This window comes from Perca flavescens, chromosome 21 (genome assembly GCF_004354835.1).
Source record: "Perca flavescens isolate YP-PL-M2 chromosome 21, PFLA_1.0, whole genome shotgun sequence".
In the NCBI taxonomy this organism is placed as follows: Eukaryota; Metazoa; Chordata; class Actinopteri; order Perciformes; family Percidae; genus Perca; species Perca flavescens.
In genome coordinates, this window is record NC_041351.1 from 19971674 (window position 1) to 19991756 (window position 20083).

General features: G+C 42.6%; 2 protein-coding genes across 2 annotated transcripts; one reads left to right on the plus strand and one right to left on the minus strand.

The window, feature by feature from the left end:
- Positions 1 to 14: 14 nt before the first annotated feature.
- tomm22 (translocase of outer mitochondrial membrane 22 homolog (yeast)) lies at positions 15 to 3028 on the minus strand. Its single transcript, XM_028567330.1, has 4 exons — positions 2678 to 3028; positions 2056 to 2174; positions 1252 to 1369; positions 15 to 1131 (listed from the first exon to the last, which is right to left on the minus strand). Exons 1-4 carry the CDS (start codon positions 2765 to 2767, stop codon positions 1057 to 1059), a joined length of 402 nt encoding a protein of 133 aa, XP_028423131.1. The 5' UTR covers positions 2768 to 3028; the 3' UTR covers positions 15 to 1056.
- Positions 3029 to 4492: 1464 nt separating this feature from the next.
- On the plus strand, positions 4493 to 10696 carry maff (v-maf avian musculoaponeurotic fibrosarcoma oncogene homolog F). Its single transcript, XM_028567329.1, has 3 exons — positions 4493 to 4619; positions 8524 to 8619; positions 8852 to 10696. Exons 2-3 carry the CDS (start codon positions 8587 to 8589, stop codon positions 9293 to 9295), a joined length of 477 nt encoding a protein of 158 aa, XP_028423130.1. The 5' UTR covers positions 4493 to 4619; positions 8524 to 8586; the 3' UTR covers positions 9296 to 10696.
- Positions 10697 to 20083: the final 9387 nt, after the last annotated feature.

The window sequence follows — 20083 nt, forward strand, 5'->3', positions numbered from 1 at the left end:
TAAACACATGGATATCCATTTGATTTGGTGTTTTAATTACTGCAGTCATGTTGAACACAAAACAGAGACATGAGTTTGCTTAATGAACAGAAGAAAGATTGTAAATTCACATGGATAGCAACAGAGAATAGAAAATAACATTATCTACAGGCTGGATACGTCAGGGTAATATAGAGACATTTAGCATCAAAACATCAACTACCCCAACCACATTTGTCCAAAACCTTATGATGTGTGCTGTCTTAAATTCATTTTACTTTTCACATACTATCAATGGAAAAGGAAACAATGTTTAAATTGTTAAACAGCATGGAACCTGGTGATGTTGAATTATACAATATATTGCTTAAAAATCAGAGCAATATAATAAAAACAATTAACTGTGAAATGAGAGGCATTGCACTCTTGACATACATACATAGTACAACTTTGAACTGTTACGAATAAACAAACAGGAATGCACCACATAGAAAAGAGTGTCATATAGCATGTAGAACTTCAAGAGGCCATCTATGGGACACATTCCTACCAGTTAATCTTGTCTACAGTGTGCTCCACAGTGCATTGGACCTGTTTGTCAGATACTCTATTCTTATAATTCTCCACATAGAAGTAGGACCAGCAAGCTCATGATCATGGACAAACTGCCCACATACTGTAGGTATAGCAATGTTCTTCAGACTGCAAACACCAAGACATACAATTAACCTTTTGTCTTTCAATGCATCCACTTGAACCCGCTATCCCCTAAAGAAAAAAAATAGAAGCCGTGCTCCTGGAAATAAGTCTCTGAATGAAGATGGAGTAAGGAGAGACAGCGAGAGAGAAGTGTTAGAAACGCATCACATCCCCCTCCAATCCCATCAGCCAATCCAATACGTTGGAGTGAGCCTAATGCCATGCTGTTGACATGCAGCAGCTTTTGCTTCCGTTTTTTATTTTTTTATTTAACTGCAGTTCTTTGCCCTTCTCCATGGTCTCTCTGTCTCTCCTTGCGACCGGCCCCGCTGTTTCGTTGGCAGCAGATCTCAGGTTCACGTTGGCCCTTCCTGTGTCTCACATCTTGCCAGGTGCAGGAGGCATCATGCCCGGCATCCCACCAGACATTCCAGTGTTGGGCCCCAACAGGATCTGAAAAAGAAAGAGATCATTCAGGTTGTTCATTGATGTACTCGTCACATACAGCACATAAAAAAAAAAAACTCAGGTTTCTGTGGCTGTCTGTCAGGTGTTGGTTACATGTACACTCACCTGTCTCTGCTGTTGTAGCTGCTGCTGCTCCAGCTGTAGTCTTTCCGTCTCAAACACAACAGGCAGCACCAAGATCATGAAGGAGGTAGTACCGACCCAGAGTGCCGAGCGGGAAAAACTGAAACAAGTTAACAACCTGATTAATGTTTGCTTTTTAAAGTGCTCATTTTCAAGTTCATAATTGTATTCAGAGGTTGTAGCAGAATAGGTTTATGTGGTTTAATTTTCAGAAAACGCCATATATTTGTTGTACTGCACATTGCTGCAGCTCCTCTTCTCACCCTGTGTGTTGAGCTCTCTGTTTTAGCTACAGAGTGAGGCATCTCACTTCTGTTCCATCTTTGTTGGGAGTCACACATGCGCAGTAAGTACTGCTAGCTAGTCAGTTGCAGAGTACGAGGGAGTGCCACGCTAGCACCTAGGCGAGCATTATAACGTGTGTTACAGAGTGGCGCACGTTCATCACAGAAGTAAAGGCTGGACTACAATAGAGCTGTTTGGAGCAGTTTGTGAACACAGTACACAATAAAGGAAAGGGAAAAAGCCAAAAAGTATAATATGAGCACTTTAAGATGTGCCAGTCCAAGGTATGGACCAGCCAATGACTTCTATTTCTAAAATTAGCTTCCAGCAATTCATAATGTGTACTCATTTGGAAGATGTGAGTCTAGCTCAAGAAAACAAAGACTGGATCAATATGCTGCTTCTGGGATCTGACCTACGAATTAGCTTAGTTAATCTCTTGATCCACTGGGCCACCATGCCACACTGCATACATTCCTGCATTGATAAGGAGATATATACCTGTAAAACTTCTTGGCCAGTGAGACCGAGCATTGTGCAGACACTTCAGCAGCAGTGCGAACTGTGTCAGGGAACATCTCTGTCAGGCCCCACAACCTCTCCATCAGAGTCTCATCCAGCTGGAGGAGACAAACGCAAACATCAGACCCGGAACTTTTGGTGCAAAAAGACAAGTAGCTAAAAAAAATAGCATCTCATATGAATAAAAGCATGCATTGGAAATAAATCCACGCTCCTTTATAAACTTGGGAAATACACTTTGTCCATCCTGAAGTTTGCTACAGCTTGGTGTAGCTAGTGTTAACACAGTGCTTAAGTATTTTGCCACGGTCATAACTTTCATAATAATAACATGATAGTGACATATAGAGCTAGTTTGACGAAACAATACTTTTTAACTAAAGAATTGTGTATGCTTTCAGCAGACTCAAAAGAGGTTTGTCAAGAGCCAGAACAGACACCTCAGGTAGTTAGCTAGTTAGCATTGGTAACGTTTCAATCATGTTAGCTAGCCATGTTTAGCCAAGAAAAGGACCAGCTGAAAACAAGACAGTGCGACTCTATGTTACATTTTTGTCCTCTTCCACATTTCCGAAGTACACCAGAATGACCAGCCACTTACATCTTCATCTTCATCGTCGTCAATCTCGTCCTCGGGGGGCCGGGTAGACACCGGGCCCGCAGCGGGGGAAAGCTCCTCGATTGTAGCCATGTCGTCTCCTGCTAGCCCGCTACTTCTCTGTCGGGTTGGATAAGCTGTGTGCACGGCGAACAAGTTGCTAGAAAACACGGTAAGGCCGACAGTTTAGTGTATTTCTGATGATTTTCCCACCGGCTTTCATTAAAGCTAATGCTAAGAGGCGTGCATCTGTCCAACGACAGTCTGAGGTCACAGTGGGAAACGAGAGGCTTGTCAGGGACGGATGACGAGACCAGGGCAGGGGTCAGTTTGTACTTCACCCCAAAGTAAACTGCGCCCCCTGCCGTAGTGGCTGTCTAATAGTAGCCATTGGTCTCAACAAATATAACTGGCTAAAAATATTCATGTAATGTATGTTCGTTTTGCCTAGTAGGCTATTGAGTCCAATTTGCCTAGCCTTAGATTTACCTTGTTTAAATTATACAACTCCATTCTTTCAAAACTGTGTTTTGATATTCATCGGTATATCACTCATTAATCACCTTTTGGCTATATTGTTAAAAGGCATTTTTATGCTTGACATGGCAACATCTGCCTCTGCTTTGCCACTCAGCGGAGTTGGGTAACATTCGGGAAATATAACACTATTTTCCTATATTCACATTTTCCCTTATGGGTCAATGTCAACTCAGCTCTAGGCCTAGTCCATATAATGACGTTTCATTTATGGTATTGTTCAGGTGCCGCCAGAGGTTCCGTCCGATATCCCTCATTTTTGGCCGGATGTCCCATCATCACCTTCCTCTTTGTGTTGGCATTCTAAACTCCGGTGGATTTATGAAGACTATGGTTAACTGCTCCTCAGATCTTTGCAGGGTAAATCCAGACATCTAGCTAGACTGTCTGTCCAATCTGAGTTTTCTGTTGCACGGCTAAAACAATTTTCAAACGTAAACCATGTTCCACCAAAACAAGTTCCTTCCAGAGGCTATTTTGCAGAGGCACCGTTGCTCCGCCCAAGACGATTGTGATTGTTTTAAAGAAATGCCAATAAACCAGAGCACGTTTTTTTCTCCTATCCCGGAATGTTGTGTGGACTAGCCAGGAGGTCTGGCAATGCGAGACTAGCTCAGCTCAAACGCAGCCTACCAGTAGAACAAAATAATGAATGGCATTCACTCAAGATATGTACAATATAGTTCAAAGTGTAACCTTTGCTCCTAATCCCAATTTTTAACATAGCCTACTATTGCAACAGCAGGTACAATGAAAATACATGTTGGCCATTTATAGATTTTTATTTATCATTTTGATTGGCAGCTACATAAATACCCTGCTGTATAGAACTAAAATAAAATAGTCCCATCCCTTATAATAACTCCATGTGAATTAGAAAAACAGACACATAATGGACTAACTCTACATGGTTGTCTGTGTTGCAGCAGTGAAAAAGATTCTGTAGGCTACTTTTCAGCATATAGGCTATGGCATTTATACTGTAAACTATGAGTATGTGTGTGGGGTGTGTGGGTTTTAGCTTTAGTAGGCTACTTGTTTTTATTGTTGGATTCTGCTTGATTTTAAACTTCACCATCATATGGCTTCTAATGCTAAATAGTGCCAATAAAGGGTGACTCTAAAGCCTCTCCCAATGTTTTAATCTTTTTCCAGAGAAGTTGTTGTTGCTGGGAATGGCGAAAGGGGGCTGGTCATGGAAAAGTTTTAGGATGCAGGGATTTCTTGTTTACATCCTCCCGGAGTACGACGCGGGGGCGGGGTTGGCTCCGCCCTCATTCTTTAGACCTGACGTCATTGTCGCTTGTGTTTTTTTGTGAATGAAAGAATCCAACCTCAGAGAGCAGCGGAGTAATTCCGGGAAAAGGCGGACTGACATTTTGTCGCTAGAGTCGCTTCGATCCAGCAGGTAAATTATATTTTTTACTCAATATTAAACGTTCAAATATTTCACTCAAATTCTTTGGTAACAGCCGAACACTAGAGGACTTGTATCCGCCGGGGGCTTGCCAACCAACCAAGGACAAGTGAGCAGGCAGCTGTTTGCTTTAATCTCCTTTAGGTTAGCTCGTCAGAAACCGTTGGTGCTAAATGCTAACGTTACTAGCATGTTTAAGATGATGCGCATAATTTGGCCCCGCGGTTAATATTTATGCCTCTCGTAACATTTGACAGCCAGATGAGGTTCTCACTAACCCCCCTTTTAACTGTATGTCTTGAAACAGATTTAAATGGATCATTTAAAGTCATGCTAAAATGGATGTCGAGGGCACTCGTGATGGCTGTTTACTATAGCAGCAGCGCTTTACCCCAAGCTGGCCAGCTCCTCTCCCTATAAGGATAAGGGTGGATTCTGGATGTAACGTTAGCTAGATTCATAAATGTAGTTTGCAAGGGTTGTCTGTGTTCGCTATTTGTTACGTAGTCAGTAAATATTAAAACAGAATAAATATTAGGGTGTTTTAACTGTATAAAACCCGCTAACTAGCGTTAGTTGTAGCTTGCGTTTGGCAGTGCTGCGTTCACTTGTTGCGTTTCACTTAGGTTGCGTTACTGAAAAAGTACTACGTCCTCTAAAGTGATATTTATAGTGAAATACAAATGCGGATATCCTGTGCTGTTTTGGACAAACACAGAAAGACGTGGTCACCGCTGGTTTTCTTGGGTTTGGACTGAGTGGCAGGCTTGGCGGAGCCGAGCAAACGGTTTATTGCTGAATCACCCTGACTTTACGAAACGGCAGTCTCCTCGGTTTACACAGCCGGAGTCCGCCGGCTGGTTTGACGACCACTATTGCTGCAACCTCCACTTCCCACGCATGTCGGGAAATGCAGTTTAGAGGTCTTTTTTTGTTTCCACCCAGCTCACATAGATCAACATCAACACATGATGTACATGAGTTTTAGGTGGCCTGCACGTACACTAAATCCCCATGTTACTATTAGGAAGGACGAGAAAAAATGATTTTTGTTTTGTAACTGTACTCTAAACGAAACTGAATTGTGACTTTTTTCCTTGTATGGTTCCCCCTCCTGTCTGACAGCACGTTGGGAGTCCTGTTTGTTTACTGGCATGCTGCTGGAGAATGGCACAAATAGTCTTCTCTGTTTACACTTTTTTTTTTGTTTTTTTCTTTTAGATTTTTAACATATGATTCCCGGAGAGAAAAAAGGCCAAGAAAACTTTTTTACTTTTCAAATCAAAAATGTAAATACCTCCATTTGAAGAAGTGTAATATCCTTTCACAATTGGGGGTCGTAAATTCAGGAAAGTCAGTCCATCCCATTCGAAAGCGAGCAGAAAAGCAACTCTCTTTAACTTTAATGATTACGCCAAGTTAGTTAAACTATAATATTAATACAATATAAAGATTCACAACAACCGATTTCCCCAAAGGTTTCGTCACAAACTGCTTTGAAAACTAGCATGATTGTTAGCGCATCTTCAAGGTTTTGTTGTTGAGAGATTTACGAAAGGAAAGAGACCAAAAAAAAGATCATAAATACACCCTGGTACCCAGCAAAGACAATATTTAAAGTGCTCATATTATGCTTTTTGGCTTTTCCCCCTTTCCTTTATTGTGTTCTATATCTTTTTGTGCACATTATAGGTTTACAAAGTGGAAAAGCCCAAAGTCCACCCCAAAGGGACTTACCATCTCCAACAGAAAACACTGTTCACAAACTGCTCCAAACAGCTCTACTGTAGTCCAGCCTTTACTTCAGAGACAAACTTGCGTCACTTTGTAACAAACGTTGTTATGCTCGCCTAGCTGCTAGCGTGGTACGCCCTCATACTCTGCTTCTGACTGGCTAGTAGTCCTTACCTAGCTACTGCGCATGTGGAACTCCCAACAAAGATAGGAACAGAAGTGAGATGTCTCACTTTTGGCTAAAACCAAAAGCTCAACACACAGGGTGAAAAGAGGAGCTGCAGCAATGTGCAGTACAACAACTATATGGTGTTTTTCTGAAAATGAAACCACGTAAACCTATTCTGGTACAACCTCTAAATACAATTTTATGAACCTGAAAATGAGCATAATATGAGCACTTTAAGACGTGGTGAAATTCAGCTGCAGCATGGTCTTGTCTAGATCAGTCTGTTTCACAAAGAGAAATGATGAGTTGGCAGGGAGTTAGCTAGCTCATCAGGGAAGCTGTCAAATGGTCCTCAGCAACCTCAAAGCAACTACATGACTGTATTTTGTCACTCTATGCACACGCAGTATCACGCAACCACGCTTTAACATTTCTTTTGTGTTTTTTGCCACTTCTGGGGCTGCAAAGAGACCAAATGGAAGCCCACTCAGTCTGGAAAAAAAATCCGATGTTGCAGTAAATATGAAAGTTCACACTTTCACTCTCTATGTGGGAAACCCCCTGTGGTTTGTTGACGTCAACGTAGAACTTGTGGGTCTCAATTAAATGTTAATGTCAAAAGATTTGCTGTAACAGGCGTAGCTTCTCATCGGCATGCCATGTGGCCATTTCTCTCCTGTGAGCTCTGGTCAGGATGGAGGCGAAAGTGATAGAGCTAAAAACGGCCTTGAGTTAAAGTGCAGAGTCATTTTTTTTTTTTCTCTCTCGACATTACGGTGATCTGAAGCACACCGCCAAATTAACCAAGAAGTGACTAAGGGGGAAAAGCAGTTCAAGTTGGCCCAGCGTAGATGTTGGACTTTAAACCCACACATCAACATTTGTGAGTTGACCTTAAGAGGAGTGTAGGAAGTCCCCACGCAGTCTGTGAGAACTGTTCAGCAAGAAGAATGGGAGAAAATTTCCAAATACAGTAGTGTTAAGGCAAACCGACTAAAACAAACTCTCTTCCTGCTGTTATTACAGGTTGTTCCTGGAAGCAGTGATTTTTAAATGTAAATGAAAGCTGACCCAGTTCTGGCGTTTAATTCTCCTATTATCATTTATGTTAAAAGATTTGTTTTTTTTGTGCTTTTCCTTTTTAATTTGACAGGACAGCTAGGTGAGAAAGGGGAGAGGGGGACATGCAGGAAATCGTCACAGGTCGGATTCGAACTCTGCGTCGAGGCATAAACCTCTGTGTATGTGCGCCTTGCTCTACCCACTGAGCCAACCCAGCACGGTTCTCCCATTTTTGATATGGGCTAATTTAATTCAATAGGTTTTAATTTTAGGTTTAATCTGCTGTTCTGCTCTTTTTATCTTAATTTTTACTCTTATTTTTAATCCAGTTTAATTTATTTTAGGGAATGTGTGACATGCACCTGCAACACCAAAACAAATTCCTTGTATGTGTAAAAAAAAAAAAAAAAACATACTTGGCAATAAAGCTTTTCTGATTATGAAATGCAAACATTATATAAAAACCGTTTCAACTGTGTAAGTAGAGGTAATTTATGTAGTTTCTAGTCATTTTTTCATGTTACTCGAAACATATCCCACAATACAATAGTTGCATGTCCCTTTTTTTACCATGAAAGTTTTGAGCCGTTGGCGTTGTGTAGGAGGCAAGAGGAAGTGTCGAGGGAATTGGGTTAGGACACCTGCTTTGAGCAACCAAAGGTTAGACGCATGATAACTTCCTCCTGACTATTTCGGCTAAACAGAGAAGGGCCTGTCGCTTTCAAAACCTCTTCTTTTTTTTTTTATATCAAACCACAGAGTTTGTAATGAGAGAGCATGTTTTGGAGAAGCATAAAAGATCTCCGGCTTCTCCTTTTTCTCTTTATCGCGGGTGACTGTCTTGTGAGCGGATGGGAAAAAAACCAAAAATGTCAGGCCAGTCACATGTGATAACCTACCCTTTCTTGTGTCCCGTTTCTGTGTTTGCAGATTGTCTGTATCTGTGTTGACTGGTGCTTTAGGGGGGGGAAACAAACCGAAGACAGACGGATCATGTCATCAGAGAGAAGCAGCAAGGCCCTGAAGGTAGTAACACGCTGCCCGGCAGAAACCTCAGTCTTAGTCTCTCGAGAAGAATGAGTCATGTTAGCCTTTGACTATTTTTACAAGAGGGAACGTCATTGTTGAAAATAGGTTTTACTCCCTTCCTTATCGGTTATTTTTCAATCTCATTTGTTGTGTGTCTCCCCCCCCCGCCTTTTCTTCCTTCTACATGCTCCCTCCCTTCCTATTTCCTCCTCTTTTCCTTCCCCTTCAGGTAAAGCAGGAATGTGGCGAAAATGTGCCCGTCCTGTCGGACAGCGAGCTCATGTCTCTCACGGTGCGCGAGTTGAACCTCCACCTGCGCGGCATGTCCCGCGACGAGATCCAGAAGCTGAAGCAGCGCCGGCGCACCTTGAAGAACCGGGGCTACGCCGCCAGCTGCCGGGTCAAGCGGGTGTCGCAGCGCGAAGCCCTGGAGCAGCAGAAGACGGAGCTCCAGCGGGAGGTGGAGCGGCTCGGGGCGGAGAACGCCGGCATGAGGAAAGAGCTGGAGGGGCTGGGCGCACGCCTGGCGGCCCTCCAGAGGTTCGCCAGGGGCCTGGAGGCCGGGGGGGGCAACCTGCTCGCCACGGCCCCGCGCCGCAACACCGCCTCGGTCATCACCATCGTCAAGAGTCCGCCACAGCCTCAGCCACAGAGGGACCAGGAGCCGTCCTAGAAGGAGCTGCTTGACTGGGGGGCAGGGGGGGGTGGCAGGGGACAGGGACGCACAACATGCAATGCAAAAACACACGCATACACCTGCAGGCATATATATATATATATATATATATTCTATACACACACACATGCAACAGGAAGACGATTTTAGTAGGAAAATACTAAACGCTGCGTCACGCCTCGTTCACATTTTGAAATTCCGTAGGATTATTTAGGCGGGAGCCGTTCGTTCCTGTGTGACACAGCGGTTGACTAGTTTTCCAAAGCAAGGGCCAGGAACCGTGGCGAAAGAGTCTAGGACTGGGTGGCGGTGTCCGCCACTAGGACACTGCAGCTTAGTTGACTGAAATGTGTATTTTTGTTGTGTATCTGTTTAGGATTCTGTCCGCAAAGACGCAGCGGGTTTAACCGTGAACGAGGCATTCGGCACCGATGCACTCGCAGTCATCACACACGCGCGCACAAAACCCCTCGCACCCAGTCCACGGGACGGGACGGGGGGCGGGGTAGACTTTGACTAGCTGGACTCTGACTGAAGCCAGACCAACCCAACCGGAGTTACTGTACATGTTCTCAGCTCAACGAGTCCAGCTCTGACGCTGGTGCTCTCTGATCGTGCTACCGCATGGCCCAGGGGAGGGGAGGGGAGGGGGCTTCTCGCCGCTTCCGGTTATGGCACCTGACCCAAACGGCAACGTGCAAGGGCAGAGCGGACAGCTCTACAACGGCTGCTTAACCTTGTACAGCTGTAGTCCGAAGTGTTTCCTATCTGGCTCTGATAACAGCCCGGTCCCCCCATGTGTCTCTGCTACTGTGCTGAGGAAGTGTCCCAAAAAGTATGATTCATTCACTCTTGTTAGTCATTAATGTAGGAGTTTCTCAACCTCGGTGTCACTTGACAGGCAGGCGGGTGGGGGGGTCATGGGAGTAAGACTTAAGTGCTTGGGTCATGAGGATTTTGGGAGCAAGGTTGAGAAACGCTGCATTTTGTGAATCATGAGTTCCTTTTTGAATTGCCACTACTCCCCACCTGTACTACCCCTCCCCGTGACGGGTCAAAAGTAGTCTTGTACTGCTTGTGTACACGTTTCTCACAATAATGCAGTGCCTTCAGTGTATGGAGTTAGAAGAACACAAAACTAAGAGGGAGGGGGGGGGGGGGAAAGAGGTGAAAACGAACCGGACTCGCTCATTGTTGACTGTTCACGACCGCACATTTCTTTCTTTCGAATTTCTCTAGGTTCTGCTATATTCTGAGCTATGATCCAGCATCGCTCGTTTTACAATCCCCTACTGTGCAGTAACTTTGCTACAGTCTGCAGTGGCTTCCCTTATTTTCATTTTTTTTTTTCATATCTGCTAGACTGCCAACAACAAACGTTGGTCGTTTTGCTCCAAACGTGTAAGGCAGGAATGACGCTGAAGTCGAAGCAAACCCTCTTGCATACATTCCCGTTTTTTGTGTTCTTATTTGTACTGTTTTGTACGTGCCGTTGAGAGACAAGATGTTGAGTGACATTTATCAGAGATATATTCTATATTTTATTTGTATTTAAAGGTAGTTGTTATGAAAAGACAAGCTAACGAGTGCTGTGACGTACTATGTGTTTTTCAGAAGTACTTAACTTACGACTAGTCCGGGGATATTCTCACGTCTAATTATTGTGTTGTGTGGCAACGATTATTACTTTACAAAATGTTAATTATTATTATTATTATTATTATTAGCTAAGTAGAAATATGCTCAAAGCCAATGGCCATATTGCTGTATGATGATTTTTTTTTTTTTGTTTGTTTTGTTGTGTGTGTGTTTTTTGCCATGTTTGTACTGGCTTGTCCTAGTGGATTCTTGGAGGGATATTATTTTTCTATGATGATTTGTATGTCGTTTGTGTGAACAAATTAAGGTCATTTCTGTACTGGCTGGCTGGGTGGGGCAGGTCCACAGGATGTTAAAAAGGAAAATGTGGGAAGAAAGATTGAGATGAGGAGGGGACGAGAAGGCTTAGGAGTGGTCGAACGATGGAGAAAGAAAGTAGGCAAGGTGGGCTGGGAAAAAAGGTGGAAAAGAGGTGGAGCGCTGGTCACGTGAAGACCTCCATCGGTGGCAGGCCCGGTTCAGCCGAGGTGTGCTCAAACAGGCCTGGGTTACAGTGGAGTCCGGGCCGCTGAATAGTGCTAGCATATCATTTATAAGCAGGTGTTGGAAAACACATTAGACTGTTGGCAAATAACTCCTTGAGACATGAGGCATATATATATTTAGCTATATATGAATGAATCAGTGTGGCAAAAAGCATTTATTCTCAATATTTTAACGTCTCCACATCTGTCAAAATTGTGCTGGATGTTTTGTAAGACTTGCAAAACAAAAAAAATGTTTTTTGTATTTATTACTTGTATTTTTTCTATTGTGAAAATTTAAGTACATTGTCTATTTTATATATTAATTATAATAAATGTTGTACATATTGTACATAAAACGGTGTGGTTGTGTGCTGGATCGGAACGACAGACAGACAGACAGAGAGAGTACGGTCTACAGGATGTGTTGCACAAGTTATCTCTCCGGATCAGAAGATAAACTCGAAGTTAATGTAGAAACTCAAGTTTTGGACCAAAGATGATAAGTAAGTGAGACTAATATCTGTTTACATGTTTGTTTGTTTTTTAACCTAAAAAGCAATTTTTCTCATTCTGTGACTAACTTGAAACCAATCAATCAGTAAGTCACGGTCAGATTCACCTTGCATGCATTCTGTACCTACTTACGTGCAGTACAATGCAAAATAATGCTGACTCAGCACACTGATGTCGTTTACTCAGCTTTTTTTTTTATTTTTACATTGTACAGCACAGGGATGACATACCCGATGCAACATTTTGTTACATTAAATCTGCCATGGGTTGATGACCTAGCACAAAATAAAGCTCTGTTCCTACGGTTTAAACTTTTTCACAGTGGCAGATGGTGAAAAGAGTCCAATTATTTTAGTTAGGCATCCCTATTGTTGCAAAAAGTTATGGGGAAAATGGTGTCTTCATTTTTTAAGTTTGAAGGGGAACACCACCTATATTTAGAATTTCAGTATGTTATTCGGCCAAGGAAAGTTAAATAAATATTTGTGAATATGAGCTACTCTCTCAAAGCCAGCAACGAGAGAAGTCTTGAACGTGTGATGTCAAGTAGACAATTAACCGGAGACGGATTTTATGGACCCACTGAATTTTTTTTTTTTTATACCCAAATGAGCTTAATTCTACTGTAGTGTTCTCAGTTCTGAAACAGAAAATGTGTCCATATGCAATAGTGTCAACTAGAACATCTTTTGACTATAGTCTGACATTGCCAGACCTAACTTCACAGCGCTGTGGAGTAAGGTCTGGCTACACCACACATCCATCCTGGGATAGCACTTCTGGATGGGAGAAAAATGTTCTCTGGTTCATTGACATTTCTTGAAACCAATCACGATCGTCTTGGGCGGCGCTAAACTCCGCACGGAGCCACTGCTAAATAGTCATGCAACAGATGATAGCAGATAGTCTAGCTCGCTGTCTCCATTTCCCCTGCAGAGATCTGAGAAGCAGTTAACCATAGTCCTCCTAAAATTCCAACAACAAAAAAAGCAAAAGGAAATGGAAATAGACAAAAATTCATGCATTCGGAGGAATTTCCTGCGGCACCGGAGCAATCCCGGAAGTGGAACGTCAAGGTTATAAACTACAGACGCAGCGACGGTGGCTCTGCACAATGGAGCTTGTTGTGGTGCAGAATTTGCACCCCTCAAAAAAGAAATTCCACCTAAAATATTAAATGAAGGTAAAAGTTTACACAGTACAGTAACGTGAGCTATTAATATTGTCTGGATACATGATTAAACGTCATTACCAGTCAGTGGCGGATCTAGAAAATGTTACATGGGAGGGCAAAGGGGTAGCGAGAGATCTTGGTAGGGCGGCAGGGGAAGACAGTAACTGGAAACCCCCATACGTAAACTGCTATGCCCTACTACGCCCCGCAACGCCCTGCTACGACTATTATTTCTAGTCATAGTTCCATTATCTTTTTTTGTTACTATAATTACCATTATTATGAATGGTAATAATAAGATATCTAATAATAGATAATTCTCTATATCTGTATATCTGTATCCATCTGTATCTAACCGGCAGCGGCCACCAAGACCCTGGATCTGTCTGATGTTTCTGCCCAAAAGGAAGTTTTTTTCTCGCCACTGTTGCACCAAATGTTTGCTCTTTGGAGAATTGTTGGGTCTTTGTAACTTAAAGAGTGTGGTCTAGACCTACTCTATCTATAAAGTGTCTTGAGAAAAGTGAACTGTTGTTGTATATGTAAATATTTACATATCTAACCCTATAACATATACAACAGAATGGGAAAAAATGTATATGTAAGGAGAATATAAAGGAGGAGAATATAAACCAACCATATAGTCCAGGGGTAACTGCAGCCTCCTCTTCCTCTCTGTCATCTTCATCTGCCTCCTCCTGATCCCTCTCTCTGAACCTGCAGCCTCCTCTTCATCCCTCACTGTCAATTCTTCCTTTCCCTCTTCTCTTTCACTCATTTCTGCAACCCCTTCTGTGGTCTTCTCCTGCTCTGACCTGCCTGGTCTCTCCAGTTTACTGTCTTCTCCTTCTTCATTTCCCTCCTTCTCTTCCTCCTGTGCACATCTTAGGATTTTCTTGGCTGGCAATATCCCCACTTTTAGGCTTCAGCTAATATCTCCAGCTACTCTGGCCTGCAAAAGTCAAGATGTGAAAAGCTCTTGTTATTCTTCTATTACATTACACTGTATGGCCCTGTAGCTATTACATGGGTTTCTCGGCAACGTCATCACGGCTTGCGCACGCAACCAGGGGGCAGAAAGAAGACTTGTGTAGCTAGTTAGTAGTAGTGGCATAGCCTAAGTCAAAATGCCAAGGAGTTGTTGCGTGATTAATTGTACAAACAGAGCCAGTGATGGGTGCCTGATGTTTAACATACCTAGGGGGAAGCATGCTTTTGCCAAAAACCGGCGGAGGTTATGGCTTCAAGCCATAAGAGAGGCAGATTGGGGTCATATGCAAGAGTCAGGCTCCCATTGTATCAATCAGAAAAGTTCCAGATTGTTGTTGTTCAGCTCAGTGATATCTACCTGTCAGGGCTGTGGTACTCGAGTCTGGACCATAGACAGTTAAAGGTCTGGATTCGAGACAAGTTTAGACTGCTAGCTAGCTAAAGCTACGTAGATGTTTTGGTAACGTTAGCGCAACAGCGTTAGCCTAGCCTACTAAGTAAATATTACGACTGCCTTCGGTGTTTACTATATCTGCGTCCACGTTGCCAAGATAAGACCTGTTGCGTTAGTGCTCCTTTTGTACATAACTTTATTGAATGAAATATTAAGCTTCGCTCCTCTGAGATGGGTGGGTTTTTGTTACGTTACATACAAAGCTAACTGGCTATAGTTAGCCTACATTAGCTAGCGGACATTAGCTAACGTTGCCGAGACAGTGGCATTAGAGCTTCGGCGAGCTAACCAAGACAGTGTTGTTGCCCTCTCGCCCACAGTCAACCTCTGCTGCTAAAAACAATCAACCTGCAGTGATGTTTTGAAACATCACTGCAGAATTTGTCTTACAAGAATTTGTAAGACCATAGAGTATGTGCTATGCAAATGCCATGACGAAATTCAAAGTGTAAATATATGCAATGTATGTCGAAAGTTTAGCCGCGACGTTTCCCCATTGGAATGAATGGCAAACAGAGCTATAGCTAGCTAGCTTCCTCGTAACGAGACCTCTCCAGTTCACAAAAAATGATTAAATTGTAATCGGTCAAAAACGTTAGCTTTGTAAGACCATATAGTATGTGTTCTATAAATGCCATGACGAAATGAAGGGACTAAGACATTGTGCACTGAGACAAAAATGCGTTTGCATTATCGGACCAGCTCACCAATCTGGCTTTCTGCCCCTGGTATGCGCACGCACCCTTTAATGTTTGTAAACAGGAAACCCGTCTATATAAGTAGCCTAAATACATAACATCAGACGAGATTTATTACATGCACACATCAGTTATGTTTAGACTAGCCTTCTTAACCCCGTTGTATTTGTTGTTTTCCCAGTTTGACAGTAAAGGATGTCGCCTGGTTTAATTTGTGCAGCCGTATTGCCGTGATATGTGAGAGGAAGTGGATTTTATAATACTCCTTAACTAATCATATACAAATGATCGGTCTCAGCAAGCACGGTGTAGTGTGTTGTAACGTAACGCCACCGAAACGGCGACCCTCTGTAAACGTTATGAATTCAAACATGCCAGTTTGTAATATTTTGTATTCTGCTCTTCTTGTCTTTACTGAAATCAAACTAATCAAACAGCAGAATGCGCTTACAAACAAGGAGGGAGCGATTTGACTTTTGGCTAACGTAATGGACAGGCTGTTGTTGATGCTGACTCGCCTTTAGCAGACATTACATTTATTACAAATTTAACTTTAGATGAAACGTGTGTTTTAACTTCACCTGGGGAAACGGACTTCACTTTCCGAGGCTCGGCTCGGTCGCTCCAGTCTTTGCCGGGATGCAGGGCCCCCACACCGCAGCAGACTCGCTGTGTGTGTGTGTGAGCCAGAATGTGCGAACGCCGCTCTGCACGTTTGATGCGGGGACGTAGCTGAGTATTTGAGGGGCAGGGGGCTAAGATTACATCTACAATTATTATTTATTATGAATTAATATAAATGAATTGTTTGTTTCAATGTTTTAAGAAGCCTGTGCACATAGTGGCAGTTTGTTTTTACAAGCAAAGTTTTTTGAACACCAAAGTTGCCCCCCTGTACATCTGCCCCTGTTACCAGTGTGTACTGTTAGAGCTGGGCGATATGGCAAAAATCAAATATCACAATATGTTTGACAAAATACCTCAATGGCGATATTGTAGGGTGTAGTGTTACTATTGATGCTTTCGCAAAATATTAACACAAGAGAGTTTTGATAAATACTCACCAATAATGTGGATACAATGACTAAGTGGGTAAATGCAAATAATTGAACAGCTTAGGGTGACCATATTTTGATTTCCAAAAAAGAGGACACTCGGCCTGGCCTTGAGACAAATCCAGATAGTGGTGATTCTCAGAGGTTAATGAACATGCTTTATTATGCCTCAATTGTGCAAAAATAACTTCTGTAATAAAATAAAATCTGTAACAACATGTAACAAAAATAATAGCTCTCTTTTAAAATAAATAATATGAAATAATGTTCTAAATATGACCTCTTCTGTGTTAGAAAATCCAGCTTCAACAAAATATATCTCAATACCTTTTCAATGTAATAAGATAAATAATAAAGACACTGAAACATATGTGCCAGCTTTGCACACGGTGCACTCCGCCTCCCACTTGTCCAGTCCCGACCGGGACGGTACGTGGGACATTTTTTTTGCAGTTCAACTGTGAAGCTGCACTAGTCTTTTTTTATGGTTGTAAGTGGACTGATGTTTATACTTGTGCGGTAGTGTGTGCGTCGAGACGGCGTGTGTGTGTGTGTGTGTGTGTGATATAGAGCGGGGGAGAAGTGAGAGTGACAGCGAGCGAGTCCTACCGACTCTAGAGTCCTAGTGAGAGAAACAAAGTGTCTCCCGTGTGTTTTCTGACCACGGTGGGAAATCTTTAGCAGGAAACGCTTCGGCATTTTGTGTGTAATGCTGCTCCGCTGTCTGCCCTGGTCCCTGTCTGTCTGCCCTGGTCCCTGTCTGTCTGCCCTGGTCCCTGTGTATGTGCGCGTCGCAGAGCCGCTCACAAGGCAGCCTCTCGGGAATTACGTCACACAACAAAGTAGCCTACCGTAGTATTGTGCTGAGCAAAGTGCCAGTCAATTTAAATACACGCTTAATGGTCCCATGAAAAACTATAGTTCCTAGCATCATTCATCTGCTTAGCCGCCCGGACAGGAAGGTAAGGGTTTGAGGCCTACCTGGTGTTCCTCGGCTTTGCCGTCGGCCAGCCCGCTCCTCTTCCTTCGTCGGTCGGCGTGGCATCCAACAGCGTCGCCACAGGCTCGACGGTTCATTTGGTAAACATTTAGGGACGATGACATAATAACACAAGCTGATAGGGCAGCCTCCTCTGAGCCTCCTGCTGTCTGCTCCACAGACACTTCTCAGCCTGGCGGCCAATCAACGAACAGACTGGATCGTGACGTGACAGTACAGCAGTTCCACACTTTATGCTTGATGACATCACAAATTTGAGTTTTAGCACTCTAGTTTTGGGATTTGGGAAAGAGTTGTTCATGTTGACTGATATTTGCGGACAGTCTTAGACCATAGGAATAACGTGTATGAATTTTGAAAATTGGCGTAGTTCCCCCTTTAATACCACTGAAGTACACAGAGGTCAATTATCCTGTTTAAAAATATACATTTGGAGTTTAAATTGCTACACTTAGCCCCTGTGTTGTACTGCAAAGAAAACACCTGAAGATACGTTAAAAGTCCAATGTGTGGGAATTTCTCCCATCGAGCGTTGAGATCATATATCGCAATCAACTCTCTCGCACCACGCAGTTCAAAGTACGTATTACAGCTACGGTAGCCTTCACTCTTCAAAAAGCCGGTCTCTTCCTCTTTTTAATATCCTTTTTATTTTTCTGGGCAAAGAAGGAGACTCCTGTTCCTGAAATTTGGATTTCGAATACTTGTGGTCCTCCATGTTTCCTTCTTCAAACTTGCAGGGGGCCGGGAAGCAACGATACCCATTAGCAGCATTAGCAGCACCTGTGAGTTTATCACGGGACAGCGAAAACGCTAAAGGCGGAGCAGTATGTCCTGTATGTCCCTTACCGGCTAACGTATTTCAAGATGGCGCATGAATATGGAGCGTCTACCCCAGTTCATGCGAACGCAAATGTAACATTTCAAGCCAAAAGGCATACTTGGAATTGATGGTGGTGGAAAATATTCATGAAAAAGGACAAGTTTGTGAACGGGCAACACAGATTTTGATACTGAACAACTAAACCTGTTACACACTGGACTAGTCCACACAGCATTCCGGGATGGGAGAAAAACGTGCTCTGGTTTATTGGCATTTCTTTAAACCAATCACAATTGTCATAAGCTCTGCGCTTAGCCGCTGCAAAATAGCCTCGCTAAGGAACTTGTGTACGTACAAAAGTTGTTTTAGACTAAATATCTTTTAATATATATGCAGGTATTTCTCCATTTGAAATGAAATAATAGCATCATGAGCAGCTTTATCATATACAAACAACTAGAAACCAAAAACAGTCATGTGAAATAAAAAAAAAAAAAAGACAGTTAAAGTAAAAATACAAAAGTAGGTATTTTCTTCTACTGCGCTCCATCTTCACAGCATATATGACTATTCCCACATACATCACCCCTCCTCCTGTAGACAGCACTGAAAGCTGTATTTACATCTGCAGCATTTCCTCAGCTAGATTCATCAGCACATCTCACACGTCACCAGATAATGAAGACGTAGAGAAAGAGGAAGGAAGCTTGAAAGTGAATAATGGCATTTCAAGTGCAGTACAATGGATATACTGTCTACTTTGCTTTCAAATTGTAAACCTGCCTTTGGGAGCTGTGATTCAATAAAAAAAATAAAAACTTGCATCGGTTCAATTCCACCCTGATAAGACTTCACTTTGTAGCATGAAAATGTCCAAAAAAAGCACACCAACGAACGCACAAAAATATCGGCACGGTCATTCAATGGTTCAGCATTAAAATGCATTAATATAGATAAGAAACTGTAGTGTACCGTAATTGCAACACAATCAACTGACCAGTGTTTTTATAAAATACAAGGTCATCTGTAGAGGGATGAAGCTCAGTTATGTTAAAAATAATGCATCCATGTCAAAATGCAGCAACCCAATTACCAAAGACAACATTCAGCAAAGTCTAAAAATAGGACACTGCTCCTGTGCACGGACATGGCTTCTGTCCTATTTAAAACCAATATTATGTCAGGCAGAAATAAAAACAAAGACCCATGACCACTGTCTGAGGCTGGGGCGTGTTGAGAAGACCCCCTCCCAAAAAAAAAAAGGGCTGTTACACACGTGCACCAAGCTTAAAGTGTGTGATAAGTGGCTGTCTGCCTGTTGATAAGAGTGGGAATGTGTCCACGTGTTGTCCACGCGGCCCCCTGGTGTTCACACGGCGCCACAGCAGAGCGGTGGCAGCACTCGCAGTAAAACACGTCCGCAGACTCGCCATGACTCATTCACATGACTCAAGAACTTCAATTATGCGTCCAACAAATAACCAGCTCTGCCTGCGGTGAAGTTGAATCGAAAAAGAAAGAAAGAATAGACTGCCTGGAAGAAACAGAAGAGCATCCAAGTGGAAGAACTGTAACCAGTTTTACACGTTACATGTTATTTTTAACTGAGAGAATAACTGAGAGTAAATGCATAAAATAAAAATGTGGTTAGACGTAATATATTTCCCCATATTATTGTGCTAATATTCAGTTTTTTTTTTTTTTAAAGCTTTCAACTAGCTCAGGATAAGAACTGTAAAATGTGCAAAAAACTGAAGCTAAGCTTACGACTTACAAGCACAAAAAAAAAAAAAAAAAAAAACTTACAATACTGAAACCCGATTAGCTGACAAAGAAGTGACTACAGTGGGTGTGTATCAGGGCCAGTGCAGAAACACACCTGGTTTGGATGGATTTTAGTCTTTCTCAAGTATCTGGCCAATCAGGAACTTAAGGTTGTGAAATGGGTGGAT

Excerpts from the sequence above, each read along its gene's own strand:
- tomm22 (XM_028567330.1), bottom strand. The coding sequence starts at position 2,767 with ATGGCTACAATCGAGGAGCTTTCCCCCGCTGCGGGCCCGGTGTCTACC. Across the intron at positions 2,175-2,677 it reads ACGACGATGAAGATGAAGAT|CTGGATGAGACTCTGATGGA; the intron begins GTAAGTGGCTGG and ends TGTCTCCTCCAG. Across the intron at positions 1,132-1,251 it reads AGCTACAACAGCAGAGACAG|ATCCTGTTGGGGCCCAACAC; the intron begins GTGAGTGTACAT and ends TTTCTTTTTCAG.
- maff (XM_028567329.1), top strand. The coding sequence starts at position 8,587 with ATGTCATCAGAGAGAAGCAGCAAGGCCCTGAAG. Across the intron at positions 8,620-8,851 it reads GAAGCAGCAAGGCCCTGAAG|GTAAAGCAGGAATGTGGCGA; the intron begins GTAGTAACACGC and ends CTTCCCCTTCAG.